At 52.7% G+C, this 20,608-nt stretch overlaps 10 protein-coding genes across 10 annotated transcripts; 7 read left to right on the top strand and 3 right to left on the bottom strand.

Annotated features, from left to right (window-relative positions):
• Positions 1-560: 560 nt before the first annotated feature.
• Positions 561-1,742, bottom strand: EDD37DRAFT_262306 (uncharacterized protein). Its single transcript, XM_062810845.1, has 2 exons — positions 1,017-1,742; positions 561-938 (listed from the first exon to the last, which is right to left on the bottom strand). Exons 1-2 carry the CDS (start codon positions 1,359-1,361, stop codon positions 717-719), a joined length of 567 nt encoding a protein of 188 aa, XP_062673341.1. The 5' UTR covers positions 1,362-1,742; the 3' UTR covers positions 561-716.
• On the bottom strand, positions 1,373-2,952 carry EDD37DRAFT_559921 (uncharacterized protein; the record flags this gene model as incomplete). The annotated part of the gene is made up of 4 exons (XM_062813823.1): positions 1,373-1,676; positions 1,758-2,095; positions 2,149-2,732; positions 2,760-2,952. 4 exons carry the CDS (start codon positions 2,950-2,952, stop codon positions 1,373-1,375), a joined length of 1,419 nt encoding a protein of 472 aa, XP_062673340.1.
• Positions 2,953-3,902: 950 nt separating this feature from the next.
• Positions 3,903-6,226, top strand: EDD37DRAFT_647129 (fungal trichothecene efflux pump; the record flags this gene model as incomplete). Its single annotated transcript, XM_062817824.1, has 10 exons — positions 3,903-4,082; positions 4,144-4,225; positions 4,282-4,469; positions 4,560-4,671; positions 4,736-4,978; positions 5,037-5,108; positions 5,173-5,370; positions 5,402-5,707; positions 5,774-5,793; positions 5,861-6,226. The coding sequence occupies 10 exons, from the start codon at positions 3,903-3,905 to the stop codon at positions 6,224-6,226; spliced, it is 1,767 nt and encodes a 588-aa protein (XP_062673339.1).
• A 42-nt stretch (positions 6,227-6,268) lies between these two features.
• Positions 6,269-7,319, top strand: EDD37DRAFT_262128 (Glyoxalase/Bleomycin resistance protein/Dihydroxybiphenyl dioxygenase). Its single transcript, XM_062810843.1, has one exon. The coding sequence runs from the start codon at positions 6,427-6,429 to the stop codon at positions 7,039-7,041; it is 615 nt and encodes a 204-aa protein (XP_062673338.1). The 5' UTR covers positions 6,269-6,426; the 3' UTR covers positions 7,042-7,319.
• On the top strand, positions 7,320-9,076 carry EDD37DRAFT_262127 (uncharacterized protein). The gene has a single exon (XM_062810842.1). It carries the CDS (start codon positions 7,598-7,600, stop codon positions 8,735-8,737), a length of 1,140 nt encoding a protein of 379 aa, XP_062673337.1. The 5' UTR covers positions 7,320-7,597; the 3' UTR covers positions 8,738-9,076.
• EDD37DRAFT_656369 (uncharacterized protein) lies at positions 9,061-10,483 on the bottom strand (the record flags this gene model as incomplete). Its single annotated transcript, XM_062818823.1, has 4 exons — positions 9,061-9,959; positions 10,019-10,103; positions 10,157-10,327; positions 10,379-10,483. The coding sequence occupies 4 exons, from the start codon at positions 10,481-10,483 to the stop codon at positions 9,061-9,063; spliced, it is 1,260 nt and encodes a 419-aa protein (XP_062673336.1).
• A 591-nt stretch (positions 10,484-11,074) lies between these two features.
• Positions 11,075-12,097, top strand: EDD37DRAFT_622329 (uncharacterized protein). Its single transcript, XM_062816054.1, has one exon. It carries the CDS (start codon positions 11,213-11,215, stop codon positions 11,852-11,854), a length of 642 nt encoding a protein of 213 aa, XP_062673335.1. The 5' UTR covers positions 11,075-11,212; the 3' UTR covers positions 11,855-12,097.
• Positions 12,098-13,760: 1,663 nt separating this feature from the next.
• On the top strand, positions 13,761-15,404 carry EDD37DRAFT_647124 (uncharacterized protein; the record flags this gene model as incomplete). Its single annotated transcript, XM_062817823.1, has 2 exons — positions 13,761-15,038; positions 15,084-15,404. The coding sequence occupies 2 exons, from the start codon at positions 13,761-13,763 to the stop codon at positions 15,402-15,404; spliced, it is 1,599 nt and encodes a 532-aa protein (XP_062673334.1).
• A 575-nt stretch (positions 15,405-15,979) lies between these two features.
• EDD37DRAFT_262100 (uncharacterized protein) lies at positions 15,980-18,409 on the top strand. Its single transcript, XM_062810841.1, has 3 exons — positions 15,980-16,782; positions 16,827-17,240; positions 17,287-18,409. Exons 1-3 carry the CDS (start codon positions 16,131-16,133, stop codon positions 18,285-18,287), a joined length of 2,067 nt encoding a protein of 688 aa, XP_062673333.1. The 5' UTR covers positions 15,980-16,130; the 3' UTR covers positions 18,288-18,409.
• Positions 18,410-19,682: 1,273 nt separating this feature from the next.
• On the top strand, positions 19,683-20,565 carry EDD37DRAFT_262140 (uncharacterized protein). The gene is made up of 2 exons (XM_062810844.1): positions 19,683-19,908; positions 19,965-20,565. Exons 1-2 carry the CDS (start codon positions 19,861-19,863, stop codon positions 20,331-20,333), a joined length of 417 nt encoding a protein of 138 aa, XP_062673332.1. The 5' UTR covers positions 19,683-19,860; the 3' UTR covers positions 20,334-20,565.
• The last annotated feature ends 43 nt before the right edge of the window (positions 20,566-20,608 follow it).

Below are 20,608 nucleotides of genomic sequence, written 5' to 3'. Positions count from 1 at the left end.
TCTGCTCCAGACTCGCGGCTTTGCAGCGCAGCGGCGGTGCTGGCGGCGCCATAACCGACCACGAGCACGTCAGTCGAGAGATCCCACTGCACGCCTGCTCCGTCCGCAATCACTATTGGCGGGGGTGATTCCACGTCAGAAGGGAGCTCGTCTGCCTGAACTGGTGTGGCGGGCTCCTGGATCGTTACAGCTGGGGCCACGTTGGCTAGGCTGTTGCCACCGTGGGTAGTGAAGTGTCGGCACCGGTGATGGAAAATGTGTCTTGTGAGCGCATCGCGCCCCAAAAAGATAGGTGACAACCTTTCTGAGTGAAGTAGGTTTTGGTCACACGTGAAAGATCTCGACGCAGTCGATAGCTTCGCCCCCGTCGAGACCAAGTGACGAAGACGCCGGCTGGGATCCATCTGCAACGATGGTGGGCCTGTGGCTCCTACAATATCTCTACCGTTACTAGGAAGGAAGGATCTACACCTATTTTGAAAACAGGTACATGGTCCCAAAAAGGGACCAATCTGGATACACACTGTACAGGCCGGAAGCAGGGATACGTGGGAAACGTGCCTTCTTATTGTTCCCCGCTAGTTACATTGCGGCTAACCCATCCGTCCGGGGTCATGATACTCGGGGTCGCTCCGCCATGTGATACTCAGACTAGGTCTATCTCCCGATCTGTCGGGGAGTTGACTCCTAGTGGGCCAGATTACAGATGGTCTCAATTACTTGCTTTCAAGTACAAATTGTCCATTCTCCACCACCGAATAATTCCGGCCCGTGACCAGGACGACCTTATCCGTTTCGAAGAATTTTGTTTCATCCGGCATGACGACCTCTTCGTAAAACGGGTCGCTTGAGAGCTTGGCCCATGTTTCCATCGATGGAAGCTCTAGTTGCACAATTCCGTCGTAGGGAACCGAAGTGGTCGCAGGGTCTACGTGAAACTAGACAAAGATTTCGTGTCAGGGCCACATCCACGTTCTGGAAGCCGCCAGACCAGGCTATCAAGATCATAGACGTACCTGGCGATAGGTGAGGGCTCCCATCTTGGAGAGAAAAGGTCCCACGAGAGGGCCATGCTTGTCGATCCAGTACTTGTGAATTTCTTGAGTGGTGAGGCTTTGTTTTCGAGTCACGAGAGCAAGGATCGTAACTGGCCCAGAAGAGGTTTTATCATCTTGGGTGGACATGTTGTATGAGATTTCAGGAGAGGAAGCAGTCGATGAGCTTGGACTCTGTACAGGAGCGACTTCATTATGATCTTTGTCTACACGAGGTAAAAATGGAGGTGCGGCCTGAGCCGTTCCGAGGCTCCGGACCAGAATCATCGATACTGATGTGGGGGTTAATAGATTCTTCCCAGTCATCCATACGGCGGCTACCTGGTCTTGTAGAAATCGCCCTTTTTGCCTTCATGGGCAAGCATTTCCTCAATCGTCCAGTCTTCATGTACGAAGCCATCTGGGATGTTGGTCGAGGCGAACGGAGCACCACCCTCTAGGTGTGCAACGACCTCTTCGCACCTCCGGGTCGCATAGTCGCCCGCATCTATACCATTCAGCCAGGCCGGCTGAGGAAATTTCAACACTTCGGGGTTCTTGGACACCGCCTCCCAATCCGTCTGGTACCACACGTGTCGCGTTTCGAATCCCATCCGTTGCGTCAGGCTGGTCCGTTCATATCTGTTGACGAGGACTCGTCAGCACTGACACACTAGGAGGGTAAAGGGCCATTATCATAGCGAACGGTGGAAAGAAACGTACCTTAATTTCTCATACGCTCTTAACGCAAGTGCAGCCTTGCCTTTGCCCAGCTTCTCAAGCAGTGCCGCGATCGTGGCCGCATCTTCAATGGCCTGGGCACCGCCCGTGCCGGACGTCGACAGGTGAGGATGCGCGGCGTCGCCGACCAGGGCAACGCGACCGTGGTCCGAGACCCATTTACGCACAGGGTCTCGCCAGAGGAGCTTGTAGTCAATCAGACAATCTCGAGGCACCTGCTTGATCACCTCGGTGAGCAAAGAGTCCCAACCTTCCACCATGGCCAGCATATCTGCAGCGTCTCCGGGCAAATTCCAGTCCTCCTTAATGTCGGCTGTGTCCTTAATTCGAACGTATCAGCTGTGAGCAGACCGGCATGAGGCTTAATTCATACCTTGTGAGTTACAAAGCAAGTGGCTTTCTGCAAATTAGGGTTCGTGGTGATGATGGCGTGTTTGTCCTGATCGATCCACATCTGGAACAGTGCCTCCTCCGAGTCCGCCAGGAACTTGGTCTTGGGATTCTGTCGCAAGGCCGCAAAGTCGAACCACGACCGGTAGACGGCAAATCCACTCTTCTTGGGCCGGTCCTTGACGCCGACCACGACGGCGCGGGCTTTGCTGTGGACGCCGTCGGCCGCGATGACCACGTCGCCAGTGTAGGTCTGGCCGTCCGCCGTCGTGACGGTGGCCGACTCCTCGGTCTCAGTGACGTCCGTGACGCGGGCGTCGAAGACGACCTCGACCCCTAGCGATTTGGCGTGGTCGTACATGATCTGCTGCGTCCGGCCGCGGCTGGTGTAGCAGCCCGGGTTGCCGTCAAAGTGCAGTTCCAGCTCCTGACGCAGGTACACCTTGCCTTCCTTGTTAGCGATCACCATGTGTCGGGGCTGGGCGGCGCCCTTCAGGAGCTCCGGCAGGCACTGTCCCCACTTCTTCATGATCATGGTCGCGTTGGGGCCCATCATGATGACATCGCCTTTTGAGGTCTCTCTTCAGCAAACACACGATAGATACGTTGTTATGCATCTCAACTCACCTTGCTTTCTCATGTCCGGAGACAACTCGAGCACCTTGACCGTGGCGCCTCGTACCTGCAATTCAATAGCCGAGGCCAGTCCACCGAAGCCAGCACCGAAGATCAGAACCTTCAAGCCGGACAGAGACTTGCTCCCGGCAATACCGTTAGTCTCACTCATGATGAAACCTGTGCAGTCAGATTCTAATCTATCCTCTCAGTAACTAGAGAAGACGTGGGATCACGACACAATAGGACGAGAGTGTTTTACTTCTATATGTATTTTTCAGATGGTCTCACTGTGAAGGAGTCTGTGGCTAAGTGGATGGTTCTGCTTGTTTGAGAGGAAAGAAGTATGTAGAATGCGAGATGAATCGATTCGACTTATGTCTTTTGACGATTTTGCCAACATCCAAGCACGAGCTCAAGCTTGTCCGGGGCCCGGGCGAAAATGGGCCTTGCATTCCCCGGATTCGCGGTGGAGCAACGGGGCCGTGGGGGTGAATGCCGGTTGGACCATAAACTGGGGTAATGAAGGAGAATAGTCCAGGAACCGACCAGCCGGGTCGGCAGTAGCAAGCACCATGACTCATACGGTCATCTTTGCGTTGATCTTGGACAGGTTTTGTGCACTGGACAGTGCTTAGTTTTAGCCTACTGTATCATGTCGCCTGTGCAGGCCACGGGGCAGACCTATGTACGTACATTTATCACCAGCCTTGTTCATGATACAACCGAGCCTGATCAGCCCATCTGCTCAAAGCCTTCTGGTCAGTAATGTAGATATCGAGACGCTATCTTGTACATGAGCAGCCAGCTATGCTTCATCTGATCCTTCTCGTTCTCTCCGAGTCTTCCGGCTCCGATGTCGATGAATAAACCAGCCGTCTTCACGCCCGTATCCGGGATGATGGCCTCGCACAGTCCAGGGGCGGAGAACGTTCACTCAATCGACTCGGAACAGCCGAATCTAGCTGGGACTTGTAGGGTGTCTTGTAATATAGACTTTGTCGTCGACATAGTACAAAAACCTGACCCTGACGACCGTGTGTTCGCACATCCTGATCGCCCTGTTTTACTCCTCTTTCCCTCTCTTACCTCAGCTTGATCTTCCGAATATTGATTCTCACTATGTCTCACTCAAACCCTCAATTAGAGAAGCTCGGTGAGGCTGAGATGATGGAGGAGGCTATACCGGTCCACTCTGGTGATAGCTTTGACTCTGTCAACGAAGTGGCCATTGGAGGCAATTCGCCTCAAGACTTGCCTGCGCATTACTTCAGGAGTCCTCGATTCCTCGGCACCTATCTGGTGAGAAAGTGCCCAGCAGAAACCCATCTAAAAGCAGCTGGATTCTGATTGCACATCGCAGGGATTCATATTCTCCTACGCGGCTGGATTCCTCGCCTACACCATGATTGCCAATGTGTTGTATGTGATCGACGCTGACATTGGTACGTATATCTTATCTTGGACTCATTTTTGGAGCTTTGATTAATCTGGTCAACAGGGCCCAGTCCCCAGATCATCTGGGTCCTCCTCGTGTTCACCGTCTGCCAGACCGTCACCTTTACCATCTTCGGGCGTCTTTCCGATATTTTTGGACGCCGATGGTACTACATCGGCGGCAATCTGCTGGCCATCATAGGCTTCATTGTCAGTAGCCAGGCAAAGAGTGTCAATGCTGTCATTGGAGGAGTGAGTCTTATATGTCCCTCCCCAGTGAAGCGCAAGCCCAGAAGCTGACTTCATGGTAGCGTCTTGAGTGGCATCGGATGTGGTGTGCAGATCACTGGCTGTGTCATCTCTGGAGAACTCATTCCGAACGCATACCGCATGACATCTTACGGCATCATCGCATCCGTTTTGGGACCCTTTGAGGCTATCTGTCCTGCCATCGGTACGTCTGTTCCATATCTTGCATGTTCGCCCAACAAGAAACGTTACTGATGATGGGTCCGTAGCGCGGTTGTTATGCGACAACACAGGCCCAGGATGGCGATGGGTATACTACCTCTTGATCATCTTCTCAGGTCTCTCGATGCTGTTGATGATATTTTTCTACCATCCTCCCAAATTCGAGCATCTGCATTCTCGCGCCTCCCGTGTCGAAACTCTAAAGGGGCTCGATTACCTCGGTCTGGTGCTGTATGCTGGCGGCATAGTGTGCATTCTTCTCGCAATCTCTTGGGGAGGCCAAGCATATGGTAGGCTGCATCTCTTTGTCGTGCTTGTCCACCTTGACTGATCTGTTCCCACAAACAGCTTGGAAATCCTCCCACGTCATTGCGACCTTCGTTATTGGTGGACTAGCTCTCGTCTCCTTTGGACTTTACGGTAAGTACCCTAGTCCCACCCTTGGTTTTTGCCCGCCATCAACGTCCCTGACGCGGCTTTGCAGAGGTTTATGGTCGAGCACGCTTTCCTCTGACCCCGACCTACTTGTTCAAAAGCCGAAACTACCTGGCCCTCGCAACCGTGGCTAGTTTCCCCGGAATGAACTTCTTCGCCATGAACATCGTCTACCCAGAGATGTTGTCGATCGTGTTTGCTCAGTCCTCAACACAGGCTGGATGGAAAAGTGTAAGTGGTCCCAATGGTAGGCTGTGTAGAATTCTAAAAGCTTCTAGTCTGCAATCACCGGTGGCGACATACTGGCAATGTGATTGGAGCCTTCATGACCATGTACTGTCCCAAGATCAAGTGGCAATTGGTCTTTGCGACTTCCGTCCTGGCCGCCTTATCGGGCGCCCTGACCGCCACTACCTCGAACTCGCTCACTGAAAATGTGGTGTTTGCCTTAATCCAAAGCACCGCCATAGGCTGGGCCGAGACCATCTGCCTCGCCGGAGGTCCGTTGATGTTGGATGTCAAAGACATCGGAGTCGCCACTGGCTTTCAGTTCTCGATCCGCACCCTGTTGGCGTCCCTGGCCGGTGAGTGCTTGCGCCGGAATATTACCTACATCATCTGGGAAGCTAACATTACTTTTCCGTGGACAGATACCATCTATGTCACCATTGTACGTTTTCCTGGGCACAGATCTGTCTCGAGGACCAATTTGATTAGCTGACTTTTGTGATCTACAGTTAGAAAACAAATTGTCGTCGAATCTTCCGCATTATGTGACCAAGGCGGCCTTGGCCGCCGGGCTACCTGCGAAAGACCTGCCCGATCTTTTCGTAGCAATTGGCCCAGGCAATGCCACGGCCGTGACTGCGGTCCCGGATATGACGACAAAAATCCTGTTGGCCGTCGAGGGGGTCGAGATCCTCGCGTACGAAAAGTCGTTTCGGACGGTGTATCTGACTGGTGTCGCTTTTGGGCTCGTCGCGGTCATTGCGGCAGCGTGTGTAGATTCCAACAGGCTGGATGCCAGCTTGACGCACGAGGTTGGCCGAAAGCTTCAGAAGCCAACACTCAAGTCGAAAGGCGACGAAGGTTTTGATGGGTAGTGAACGTAGATATATACTGGACCCCAAGTCTGCGACAAGACCGGTTGTGCTCACGTAGCGACAGCAGGGTTGATGTAGTGTCTAGCTACAAGAATTCTTCTCGAACATTTATCTAGCAAAGTTATTTGAAGACATGTAAGTCCGAAATTTTCCTGCGAGACAAACAGGAGGTAACAATTTTCAAGAGGAAATTTGCAACCATGGTCGTCGACTTTGATCGTCCCACCCCCAAGGTCAAGTCTCCCAGCAGACTGGCCCATGTCGTCCTGCGCACGCCGCGCTACCAGGAGATGGTGAACTTCTACAAGACGTTCCTGGGGGCCGAGGCGACCTACGAGAACGACTTTCTCGCCTTTCTGACCTACGACGAGGAGCACCATCGCATCGCGATCGGAGCGGTGCCTGGCACGACGGACAAAATCAAGACCTCGGCCGGACTGGAGCACATCGCCTTTACGTTTGACAGTCTCGAAGACCTAGCCCTCGCCTACCGACAGCGCAAGTCCAAGGGCATCGAGCCGATCTGGTCGGTCAACCACGGTCCCACCACAAGCTTCTACTATCAAGACCCGGACGGCAACCAGTTGGAGACCCAGGTCGACAATTTTGACACGGTGGAAGCGGCCAACGAGTTCATGGTCTCGCCGGCCTTTGCCGAGAATCCCGTGGGGGTGGACTTCGATCCGGAGGACCTGGTCAAGAAATTGCAGGCCGGAGAGCCAGAGAAGGGCCTGAAAGTGAGGCCAAGCAGCGGCCCTCGCGGAATCGACACCATACCTGTGCCACCGCCACCATTGCCCGTCAAGGCGCATTAGCTCGGCTGTCTTTAATTCGGGTGAGAGACTGGGACTTGCTGGTGGGAAGGAACCGAAGTGGACTGGTGCATACTCCTCGAACTTAGATAATGCAGCCCGTAGTCAGTTGCTGAATGCAGACCTTCCATGACAAGCCCCAATCTTGGGACTAGACCCAAGAGCCCTTTTCTCTGACCAATCGTGTCGACATGGGCGAGAGAGAGAGAGAGAGGTTATGCAGAGACAATGTCCGACCCTGGCCCACGTTGCACGACAGGCTCTTCGGGAGACCGGAGCTATGTGATTGAGTCTCTTCCGGGACCAGACATACTAGCCTAATCACGGGGCGGTGCAGCTTGCGGCTTACTGGACCATTATCAGGCTTCAGTCATCACTGTACTACACAGTATATCCGTTGTTGACAGGCTGCTTTCAACCATCGACAGACGGAAAGACACTCTGCTCAAGTCAGTATTTGACCGACTCTGCGCAGCCGATGTACGTCTGAGCCATCCACCATCAAGGATTCCTGATACAGAAAAAGAGCACGAGCACATTGCCCTTGACGTGCAGATAGATGCGTTCCACAGGACAGGCGGACCTGCCGGAGTATGGAGAGGAAGTCCACCATCGGCAGCCGCCGGGTGAGGCGCAAAACTGGCAGGACAGTGTGGTGTTGGTGTGGTGGGACGAGGTCAACTCGGTAGGTGGGTTTCACCGACTGGGCCACGAACCCAACGCCGTCGGCGGCGGGAAAGTCACCTGCTGGAACTACCTGTGGGCGCCGGAAGGCGTGTACAAGAAGACGGGCTACAACGCTCTGAGAGATCAAGACCTGCTACCCAACGGCGGGTACGGCAACGGCGACGACACGTGCCGGAGCGAATACGTCGACAGCGAACACGTGTGGACCATCGACGATCCCGAGCACGAGACGTCGGCTTGCTTGAAACTGGTCGACATCAGCGGCAACGTCGACTGTTTCCCCAAGTCGGCGTCCATCAAGTCCTTCAACACCGCCCACTTCGACATCCCCGGCAGGGTCAACGGGTGGTTAAAAGTCCGCGGTCACAAGTATGAGATCATCGACGCCCACGGCATCCGGGACCACGGCTGGGGCCCGCGAGACTGGCATAGCTTCTACTCGCACCGCTGGGTCGCCGGCACATGTGGTAAGGACCTCAGCTTCATCGCCGTCGCGTGGCACAGCGCCGATGAGACGATGATGAGCTTCGGGTGGGTGATCCGCGACAACGTCGTCACCTTCGCAAAGGATCTGGACGTCGTGGCATACGTCGAGATTGACGGGGCCACGAATCGTGGCGGCCACCTGAAGTGGACTCTGGTGAGTGGGGAGGTTCTGGACATTGAATGCACCGCATTGCCGATTCCCGGCGTTGTGTCCTACCACAATGACAATTGTGTGGTCGAGCGATTTTGCTCCTGGACAAGTGGCGGGCTCAAAGGGTTCTGTGATTTTGAGACGACGTCGAACATCCAGAAGGGATCCCGAACACCCAAAAATTCAGCTCTGCCATTATCGGCAACGGATTCTGGCCAAATTGACAGGACAGCTCAAGTTACAGCGATAAGACTCCATAGCTTCGCGTGCCTAGAGACCTTTGATCCTTCTCTGTCCACTCTTCTGGTCTTCAACTCTCTTGCTCCGTTGATCGTAGGACTGGTCCCTCGAAAGAGGATGGCAAAACAAGGCTGATTGTAAGTCCAGGCGATAGACGATAAGGGCTGGTGGGCCACCAGCACGACGAGGGCCCAGCGTTGGCAGTGTGCCTATCTTTTGGGAGACAGGCTCGGTGCGCAGCCATACTCAGTCTGAGATGCTGAGATATTTTCGACCTAAGTGATAAGCCCGGCAGTTGGCCTCGGCACGCAATATCACAGTGATTACTTAGCTAGTGCACCACACTCGCATCTGTAGAGATCATAGCTCGCACTCCCAGTATTTATAACAGTACTCGGAAACCGGAAGAAATGGCGTTACAACTTGCCACATGTCCACTCTGCTTACTGCTTGTTCCCTCAGCCGATAGTAAACACCTGACTTGGATCATCGCTACAAGCCGCTTGGTCCAACCTGCCCGACGCATCGGCAATGAGACATACGGTACAATCACCGTTCTCAGGCTGAAGCTGTAGACTCGTCTCGCCTGTAGCGAAAGTGAACAATTGACTGTTAGTGACAGAGCCGCCTCCATCGGCTCTGCCACCGCAACTGAACATGATGACTGTGTCGCCAGCAGCTCTTCGAGGGTCAAAGTTTAGACAACCCTGTGTGAGACTGCTTACTATCAATGTGGAATTGGGCTGGTTATTGTGGACTCCAGAGGTGATGAGGTCCCATTCTTGATTTGCTGAGTCGTCGCAGGGCTCGAGAATGATTGGGATGAGGTTCTCGCGGAAGTCACCAGCCGCGGGGTCGACGAACAGACATAGCCCGGAAGATGATTTAATGGCAACAGAGGAAAAGGCGCGAGTTGCGGTGTCATCACGCGGATTGGCTTCCGCAGCTGCGGAGGGGTCGAGGACGACACCGGCGCGAGAAACGGAGATGACAGATGCAGATGCTGTGGTAGTGGCCGCAAGGCTCGTGGGCGGAGATGTGATCGGAGCTGTTGTCGTTTGCGCCACCACTACGATAGAGGTTGGAATTATGTTTGAGGATGACGATGTGGGTAGTGTTGAGATGGAAGAAGCCGCATCAGTCGCAGCAGTGGAAGACGTAGAGACCGTAGTTGAAATATCGGTTTCATCATCTCCAAAGGTAAAAGACTGATCAGGATCTGCGGCATTACACGCGGCTTGGTCGATGACGTTTCCTGCTACAGTCAAGCAGGTCCCAGGCGCATTCCCTGGAGTCAACGCCTGGAGTTCGGCAGTTCCATTGAATGGGAAAAGCTGAGAATTGGTCACAGTGCCGCCTTGACACCATTCGCATCAGTGGATTTCTTGGCTGACAGGACGCAATGTGGGAACTTACTGCCATCTGCACGCCCGCCGCAAGAGAATAGAAGGACTTGGTCCCCTGCAGCACGACGAGGATCGAAGTTGAAACAGGCTTGCGTCTGCAGGCCCCATTATCAGCGGTGGTCCGGCAGTTTCTTCATGGATGACATACCAATGTGCTGACTATCAGCATAGTACCTGGCTGATTGTCGTGGATGCCCGCTGTGATGATGTCCCAGGATTGACCTTCACTGCCATCGCAATCACCAACTTGGATGGGAGTGAGGTTGGCACGGAAGTCTCCAGACAACTCATCGACAAAGAGACATTGTCCGTCCGAGGTCTGGGCCCATCAATCAGTATTATTGCCCCGGAGCAAGATAGACGACAATACCTTGATCGGTACAGATGAAGATGCCCTTGTGGCCGTACTATCCCGCTCTTGAGCTTGCTGAAAGGCTGCCTGATCAAGAGCTGTGACATTGCGCTTCTCTACCATGGGGTGAGCAGCAACGAATGATGCCGTTCCAAAGATGACAGCCAAAAGTGGGAAGATCATGATGTTGGACTATAGGAAGAAGGTATATCTGAAGAGTTTCAAGCGAGTGGCTGCACTGGGCAAGTGAATGAAAGCCTGGTCAACAGGCGTATGGTAAAGAACGACTGCAAGGAAGCAAGTGTGGAGAAGCAGACGGATGCATGCTTGTAGAAGACTTCCATGATGACCATTATATAGTCAGTGCAGTATCTTACAGAATACTCACCTGGCCCCATGGCTTGGATCTCTGCCTGAGTCCTTAATATCCAGATTATATCGGAAGATGCCCGGCACTCCCGATCTAGCGTTTGACGAGACGAGACATGAAACGACATCCCGCCACGACGTTTCAACACGTCCCTCGCTCATGGAAGTGCAACGATCATTTCAAGTCGACGTAATTCCACGGCGCTGACGAGATCCAAGGCTGGCTTTGTCGTGATGATGGATATGATGCGTAAGGAGGTAATCTTGGTTGAGAGTTGGTAGGACATTGTTGAGTCAAGTCGAGTTCGAATGATCGGGGAGGAGAGCAGAAATCCGGCTTGGCAGCCATGACTCGCCGCAGCCTCGTATTGTAGCCCCGAACTTGTCAGTCAGTCTCTTCTCATTGAAAAGAAAACCATGTCGGCACTAATCTCAATCAAGATCGCCAGATCCCTTGCATTATAGCAACGTCTAGCTGGCAGCATGACATCGGTGGGAGCATGCTGGCTACTCAAGAGTCTTGCGCGAGGCGCAACCACTAGACTCTGCCGTCCGCAGAGTTCGCGGTCTTATGTCCTGCGACGACATCAACATACGGCCTCGGGAGAAAGCCGCCTTCCGCGTATCGCACAGCCTTCGATCTGGCACTCCATCATTCCACGTCCCCTGCGCGGCCGATCTGCATCTGCAGAAGGAAAGAAGAAGCCAACCAACCCTGCGACGTACTTTCTGTGGATATATCTCTTGATCGGTTCTCAGGCTATTCGGATTATGGGTATCCAGAATGATTTCACGACTTTTATGCGTAGAGCAGACCTCAAGATCGAGGCATTGAGACAGGTTGTCGAGAAGCTTCAGCGAGGAGAGGAGGTCGACGTGGAAAAGGTTCTTGGAACTGGAGACGAGGTCCAAGAGCAGGAATGGGAGGAAGCGTTGAGAGAATTGCAAGAGGAGGATAGAGTATGGCAGGCCAATGCGAGAAAGAGGCGCGAAGAGCAAGAACGTCTAGCAAGAGAAGAACAAGATGCCAATCCAGTCAACGAGTCTCTCGACAAGGCACAAGGAAACAATGCAACACATTTGGCCCCACAACCTGTGAGGCGTTCGAGACCGGCATTCTACTGAAGTTTTACAACTCGACTACATGTTGCTCTGAAAGAGACCTCGGACATGGCCTTGAGACGCCAGTACATCATCAGGCATTCTTCAGAACACAGTCGAGCGATGGAACATATATGTGTGCAACTTTGTTAACTCAACCATGAAGACCATCCGTTGATTGCACCCACACTACCGTCGAAAAAATGTCCAAGTTAATGCGTGCAAGTCGCCAACCCAGGGTATCACACTTGGACACTTTTTCGCCGATGCCCCGGGTTGGCGACATGCACGCATTAACTTGGACATTTTTTTGACGGTAGCCTCGATGAAGCGTCCAACTTCCAGCTAGACACCGTCCGAAATTGTCCAAGTCTTGATTGTCCAAGTTTGGTCCGAACCTACGCTCAACCATCAGTACAGATTGAGGTTGCAAAATATCTCGATAGGACCTCGTCGTCGCTTCCTGCCTAGGTGTATCCAGTCACCGCCTACCTAGGTAGCGAAGCTGTTACGATGCACTATGTCACCTCACTGCCTCATACTATACTTCATCCAGCCAGGTACTTCGAGGCTTGCACGCTGGCCTTGTTGGGCGCTTTGCATTATCCTGTACAGAGTTTCTATGCTGTCCAGCCAACTAGAAGTCAAGGATATGTCCAACCTTTGCCTGCACAGCTCCTTTGTGTGGACATGCACAGAGTCTTTCAGGCCAAGGCGAGGCCTGCCCCATTCCTCAAGGTCTACAAACATCGAAATCTTCTCCAGGTATCCACAAGCTTGCGCGAGAATCTCAGGAAACTGCCGAGCATATGAGCATATATCGACAGTCTTCAAGCATTGGAGTGCCGACCGGTACTTGAAAGGGTACAACGGCACGTTGGGGTGCAAGACTCATTCTCGTGCTTTGAGCATGTACACCGGCCGTGGTGTCTTGTGCAGGTTCTTTTGGTTGTCAAAGGCTGGTCGCCTCTTTGTCTTCCGAACGTTGTATCCATCTGAAGCATGATCATCGTGAGTACTCCATATGGAGGACATGGTCCGTGGACCGTGATCAGGTCTAGGCAAAGGCCACTAGCGTGTGGGGAAGGGTCTCTTGAGAGACTTTGGCAAGTATAGGTCGTGTTCAAACTGCTCTTAGAAATATGTACGGTGAGGACACCGTCACTGTTCATGACGCGGCGAGCTGGCTTATAGTAGTACATGGACGTCGTCTCACCCAGCAATATGCTCTGACAAGGGCTGTCCGACCGTGAATAGGCGATGTATACCGAGAGATTGTGCTTGCCCTTTTGCATCTTCACCTTTTACGTATCTTGTACATGAGGATCGTCAAGCCTCACGATCCCGTTTCACGTCCATGGACCTAGCTACAGTATAGGTACCTAGGTATGGTTCGGACTTAAGCCCGGCCACGAATGGACGTATCTTATTGACCTACTAGTAGGTAATATTGCCCGATGCTGCAGTCAAGGGGGGAGGTTCGCGCCAAGGCGCCCGCGACTTGTACCAATGATCGGGAGAGTCTGCCGGTGTCGCTCCAACAAGACCTTTCAAATTATTTTCATCGCATGAAGCCGAACCACAGATCCCTTCCTTGATTCAATCCCCCATATTCGCATCGACCAAGCTTCGCGATCCCTAATCTTTCGAATTGCTGTCTTTGTACGTTCATCCTGCGTCGTACAGTGTCAATCACAATCACTGACTCTCTATTACTGCAGAAGAAAAAGAAGAACCCAACTGTGCCTGCGTGACAGATTACCGATCTGTGATATCCATCGACTTCCTGCGCACAGCACGTGTCCGAACTCTCGAAGTTGCTCGACGCACAAAACTCACCAGTATTGCATCTCGACATCAGACTCTGCCTGCGCGGCGACATCATCAGTCGCGCATCTTCACTACTAGTCTGACCTTCTGACCTTTTACAATGGCCACCGAGTCTGCTCCCACCAATGGCCTATACGGCACAAATCAATTCAACCATCAACCTGCCGAACTCGCCGCCTCCACACCCTCAGCTCCAGCTCATTCAAGTTCTGCTTCTCAGAGTACTACGACTAGTGCTACTGCGCAAAAGGCCGACCCGCAAGAGATTGGCTGGTATTTCGTCGAACAGTATTACACGACCTTGTCCAAGAGCCCTGAGAAGATACATCTATTCTACTCCAAGAAATCACAGCTTGTCAGTGGTGTAGAGGCAGAAAAGGTTGTTACTGCCGTTGGCACCAAGGCAATTAGCGAAAAGATTAAAGCTCTCGACTTCCAAGACTGCAAAGTCCGTGTCCTCAATGTCGATTCTCAGTCCTCCTTCAATAACATCGTGGTCCAAGTCATTGGCGAGATGTCGAACAAGTCAGAACCACACCACAAGTTTGTCCAGACCTTCATTCTCGCCGAGCAGCCCAACGGATACTTCGTCTTGAACGACATCTTCCGATATCTCAACAACGACGAAGATGAGATCGTCGAGGATGAACAGCCCCAAGCTGAAGTACCAGCCGAGGAACCTACTACCCCTGCGGACGGCCTTGTCGAACCCGAGAAGAATGAGGACGAGACAGTGGCTACCGAGGCTGCTGCTGAAGAGGTAGATGAGAAGCTCGAAGAGGAAAAGGAAGCTGCCGAGCCGGCTCATACTGAGGTCAACGGTACACTTGTTCCGACTGTCGTCGAGGAGGCAGCAGAACAGCCAGAAAGTGCAGAGACCACCGCAGAGGCTGTGGAGGAAGACAAAGCCGAGACCCCAGCACCAGAAACACCAGCCGCTGCTGAATCCACACAACCAGAAGCTTCTGCCGAGGCCGAGACCGCTCCTCCCCCATCCGTCGAAGCACCACCAGCAAGAAAGACTTGGGCAAGCATGCTCGGCGGCGGTAGCAAAACTCCTGCTGTCCCTGCCCTCCCAGTCACCACACCTGCAGCTCAACCGAAAGCGTCTCGACCATCCCAACCTGCTCAGGCTCCGAAGGCACAAACCCAAGCCGCCCCAGCCGCTGACGCGACTGCGACCACTCCCACCTCCCAAAGCAACGGCTGGCAAGAAGCTGGTCATGGCAAGAAGGGAAAACCACAGACCAAGACAGCATCCGAGGGAACAGTGCTTGCTTATATTAAGAATGTAAACGACAAGGTTGACGCTAGGATTCTTCGTGAAACCCTTGAGAGCTACGGCGAGCTTAAGTATTTCGACGTCTCCCGCCCAAGAGTAAGTGAAATGTCCTCCTCTCACAACATTGCTGACCACGTCTAGAACTGCGCTTTCGTTGAATTCGCTGATCCTGCTGGTTACACAGCTGCCGTTGCCGCCAACCCTCATACCGTTGGCTCTGAACAAATCTACGTTGAAGAACGTCGCCCTCGTCCAAATGCCTATGGTGGTACCAATGCCACCTTCACCCGGGGTGGCAGCACCGCCGGACGTGGTCGCGGTGGTGGTGGTATGCAAGGTGGACGCACAAACAGCCAGTCCAGCTTCACCAAAGAGACTGGCGGTCGTGGTGGTTTCCAGCAAAGAGGTGGAAAATCCGGTACCGCGACACCAAAGGGTCGTGGCCAGCCTCAAGAGGCTTGATTGTGTTCGCGCTGGAGTGACGTTGTCAACCCATGCGCTTCAGAATGATTATTTCGCATCCCGACATTGTCTTGCTTTCTTTTACGGATCAACACAGCGGTACAAAAGTGGTGGGACGGTCTTGAGACTTTCTGCATCGGCGCACTTCGAAAAAGTCTTCCGTTATATCAACGAGCCTGTGTCTTCGCATAGCGAGCTTCTCACCTTCTAGGACGACAAAGATTTCCGATTGTTTCAGATTCAGCAAGTTCGCGCGCCAGTTTCTTTGCGGGGAGCTGAACGAGAGATGCACAGCAGCCCCAGGGTGTGGCAAGGAGAGGGTGCTATCTTCTAGCGAGGTCGTGTACTTTGTCTGCAGAGGTTTTCCCCAATCGAGGATTTCCCAGAGATAGGGATGGGTTGTATATTAGTCTCTATGACATATCGAGAGTAATGATCAGTATCGAAGTGGAAATCTTTTTGGGAATCTACTCGCGTGCAAAAGTGTGGAAATGGATGCATCATGCAGTTGTTACTGGCTATCCGGTGGAGTCCGAAGTACGTAGCAGCCTGATAAGACAAGGCCCCTCTCCTACGCATATCACGCGTGGGGTAACGAGGTCGACCTGTAGACCGCAGGCCATCTGTACAGTAACTACCTGTGATTGTCACCAGTCTCTAAAACATCCTCTTACAAACGTCTCCTAGCTGGTGCCTCTACTTCATTTATAAGTCCATGATCCCAAGATGAGGCCAGGAATCGGCTTCGAGAACTCAGAGCCACGTCCGCGCAAGCCATCGACCACCGACCCACCCCTTACCAATGACCGCTCTAACACGGCTCCCACGACGTTCTTTCTTTCACGGGGTCCTGATGGTTCCAAATCTCAGACCGAACGAGGCCTTGGGCTGACGTCGTCCACTGTACCTGTCACTAGCCTACAGGAAGCGATTCAAGAAGCAGAAAGATCAGGCAAGCAGGCAACAACAAGGACGCCAGAAGTAAGAAGTGCGAGTCGGCGGCGGTCAACGATTAGACCGGGCAACGAGGGCCATCTACGAAGGACATCATCAACGACACACCCAGAAGCAGGTCAGCCTCTTGCCGGCGAAATCACGGCGTCTCCACTACCCTCTCGCGATGTATCCCTGCCGAGCAGTCCGAAGTCCGGCTCTTCTAGATCACTTCACAGATCCGACGACGAGTTGACGAACGATGAAACAGGGAGTCAGGCGATCGGCTCCAGTGAGGACGAAGAGGAAGAAGAGCCAGGAGCCGTCATCCATGATAGCCAACCCGAACTTATCATGCCTAGTATCAAGATGCCCAGCCGAAGACCATTCACATCGCGAGGCAAGCGTCTAGGGAGGTTCAAGATTTTGGTTGCTGGAAGGAAAGGTGGGTTATCGTCAGCTTTGTATGCCCTATACTTACTCTCGCAGGTGTGGGCAAGACTTCGCTTATCAAGTCCGTTGTTCAACTTTGCGAAGACATTGTACATGTCGACTCGGTCTCCGCCGTTTTCAGCCGCACATCTCGACGCGACTCGTATGTGTCATCTGAGACAGTCAATGAAATTTACGCCAGCACAAAACCGTATCCCGCTTGGTGGTCGAATGTTGAAGAGAGCCGAATACTAAGAAGACGGAAGAGCATGGGTGACTCTGTCCTGGAACGAAACATCTGCTTCGTTGAGACTCCGGATTCGATCAAGCTAGAGACGATCGTCCATTACGCTGAAGAGCAGCTAACGAATGTGATGGCGTCTGCCAATCACCTCACCACCGAGTTCTCAAGCCTCCTCAGCGGACGCGGGTCATCACAAGTGGACGTGATTCTGTATTTGATCTCTAAAGGTACGTCTCATTACCATGCTCGAGAGCTAGGCTTATCTTCTCCAAGAACATCTGGAAGACGATTGTGAGCGTATTCGACAACTATCGGAATTGTGTAACATCGTTCCGCTGGTGGCCAAGTCGGATCTGCTCAGCATGGAAGAACAGGATCACGTCAAACAAGCCATCGACCTCAGTTTCGTATCGCTACCTCGACTACCTCCATCTCTGATATCCGAAGTTGAGCACAAGACAACTGCATCCGCTCCTTATACTGTCACATCAACGAATGGCCCAGACCTCGATACTATGGACGCATCGCTGCTAATGTCGCCAGAGTATATCCAGCCTCTCCTGCCGTCCGAGCTCAGCCTATTGGTCGAACACATCTTTGATCCTGAGACGGTGGCATATCTGCGCCACACATCCGCACGCAAGTTGATGGCGTGGTACTCTTCTCATCCTAAATTGACATCGATCTCATCACCGTCACTACCTTCTGTGCACAACTCTACGCTTGGATCACCCTTCCCGACCTCTCTCAGTAATTCTGGAGTACTGATACCGCCAGGATCTGAAATGTCCCTGAATACCTCGAACAGTTGGGCCCTGGCTAGAGTGGCTGATCACACTCAACGTGAAGAGCGGTTAGCACAAGTCAGACTATCCAAGTGGGCAAGTGAGCTGCAATTGAGTCTACAACGTGAACGAGAACGCTATGAGAAGATAGCGCGAGTCGAACGAGCGACCTGGCTGGTGGAGAAAATGGGTGAAGAGATCCGCGATGGACGAGTCCTGCCACGGGACAATACTCAGGCTTTGGTTCGCAATGGCGAGAAATCGACCGTTGGGTATGGCGAGCTGCCAAGTTACAAGATACACGATCCCCTTGGGTTGCTGCGATGGCAGAACAGCGTGCGTACTCGTGGCTGGATTGCGCTGCAGATTATGGGTAGCTTCGGCGTCCTAGGAGGACTTGCTTTTTGGGTGGTGAAGACATGGGGATTGACCACCAGTATCAACGACTGGGCGCAAGGCTATCACATGTCGTGGTTTGGGCATGATTGACAGAGGTAATGTTCGATGGTGAAGCTATAATAAGTGGTGGACAGAATACTCAGCTACAAGGACCATGCTAGACATCCCTGATGTCCAGAGTACCTACATAGCTGACAGATGTTACGTAGGAGTGCCCTTCTCACTCATACCCGCTCCTTGCAACAAGTTCTGCTTCTTCTCTGACGATGGCTAAAAATATGACGATTGTCGGTAGAAGCGGGCTCATCCGAAAACCGAAACACCTGGCGAAAGATGTTGCCAGGGTGCATCCTTGCTCGCCTGGAGCTTGCCAGCTGCCACCTGGCCATCTCACCTGATGCTGTGAAACACGCCAAACCGCCGGACAGGTCCGATCAAGGGGCACAGCAGGGACATGCACCGGAACGAGATATTAGCCCTCTCCAATGTCCAATCAATCCAAGTACATATTTTCACCGTCGTTCGCCTGTTTTTGATCATATGGTCAATCTTAGAGGCATGATGCTACCTAGGAATCTCGATCAGCAAGCAAACCAAGGCCGGCACTGGTGTCCGATTCCGCCGTTGATAACTCATCGTCGATACGGCGTTCAGCATGACGATGACATGTCCTCGTTTGAGGGCTGGGTAGGAGCTTGGATCAATTGACAAGCCTGACATAAGTTCGACCACGTTCTGGCCCAACTTACACATGGAAGAGGCGTTCCACGTGGAGCATCGGGGGCTTTTTTTGCTTTTGAGTTGATGGAAAGTCGTATGGGAGGGGCCAGGGGGGCGCATTCCATAGGGGCTCTTTGGCCAGAAAAGAAGAATCAAGGAAATCTTTTATCCACTGGGTGAGCGAAGGTTGCGATAGTCTGGGAAATGGATGGTGGATAACAGTTTAGAAGACTGGAAGACAGGGGGAAGCGCCAAAACCTGCGCCCACTCATTGATCACCGTCAACAAAGCTTCCTCCACACATCTTTCCTGTCATCAAACTGATTCCACCGACTCAGAATCATCCTTGCACCCAATATCATAATACTGCCGGTACTCCTTCAAAACCTGTTTGATCTCTCGCCTCGACGTCCTACTGTAGCCTTGTCGTAGAAGTACTCGGCTCCTCGAATCCTACCAATCTATCTCACTCAGCACACGAGACGATATACATAGAACAAGCATTCCTCTCCAACCTCACCGACTCCTTGCCGATATCGTACTTTTGATTTGAAGCCACCACTCGAACGCCATTGTCACGATCGACGCACGGGAACAGCCTTCTCACTCCTTTGGATCAAGCTTCCATCATTCACATCAAAAGCATCACACCAAAGGTTGCGACATACTCCCGAGTCCCAAAAGCGGAACTTGTTGACAAATTGTCACCGCTTGTTCCGTCGTTGCACGCGCATCATCCTCCTCACCTTTCGTGGGTTTGACTGCCTTTATACTTCGACACGCGCTCGCGTCCTGCCCACGTACTCGGCACTACAAAGATTTCAAATCCCCCACGTTGCAAAGAACAGTGCACGGTTCACCAATAGTTCAAGATCAACGACGCCTTGACATCACAAAGACGCACTTTTTTGAGTTTTACCATAGCAACCAATACTAGGAAGCTATGTCTCGCAGGTCGCTCGAATCTGAAAGGCCTATAATGGCTCCTAGTGTACGTCTTATCTCACCATCTCACTCTGTGTATCTGCCCCTAACATAATGTTCGAGCAGCTCGCGTCGTCCAAACGTACATCGAAACGCTACTCCACATACTCTGCTTCGCCCAGTTTCTCTACAACAGCCTCTAACACGATGCCATCGGCGAACATTCCCACCCCAGAGACCGGCATGGCCGAAATCAGCAAGCTCACGAGGGGTCTCGACCGACTTGAGAACAAGCACCTACAACAGCAGCGGTTTGTGCCGTCCCAGAAGAAAGCCGATGACCTGAGCAAGTTGAGCCTCGGTGCGAAGCTTGAAAGAGCTCTTGGACGGAGGATGTCCGATCAAGACGCGGTATTCAGGGTCAAGAGGCCGATTCCAAAGACACACAATTCGTTCCCGATTCTCGACGAGAAAACGGCTATTAAGGTCTAGGATGGCCTGCCGGTCGTCACGTCGACAGTTCTGATCAATCCGGAGCGAAAGGCATCGGTGCCTTGACCATGTTATATATGGATTGGTGGATGTTGTGACGTGCGATGGATGTTTTAGGAGCATGAAGCTGATGACACGCGCTTGTCTATTTGCGCACGAGATACCATTTTTCTGCACGTTGGTGTTTTGCTTGTTTGGGTTGGGTCGTTGGCTGGATCCGACCAATTATTATACCAGGACAAGCAAGAGGTGCTGTATCCGGGCCTGTGGCCTGT

This window comes from Exophiala viscosa (assembly GCF_022695815.1).
Source record: "Exophiala viscosa unplaced genomic scaffold EDD37scaffold_2, whole genome shotgun sequence".
In the NCBI taxonomy this organism is placed as follows: Eukaryota; Fungi; Ascomycota; class Eurotiomycetes; order Chaetothyriales; family Herpotrichiellaceae; genus Exophiala; species Exophiala viscosa.
The sequence above is the reverse complement of the archived record's forward strand: the minus strand, read 5'-3'. Positions and strand labels throughout refer to the sequence as shown.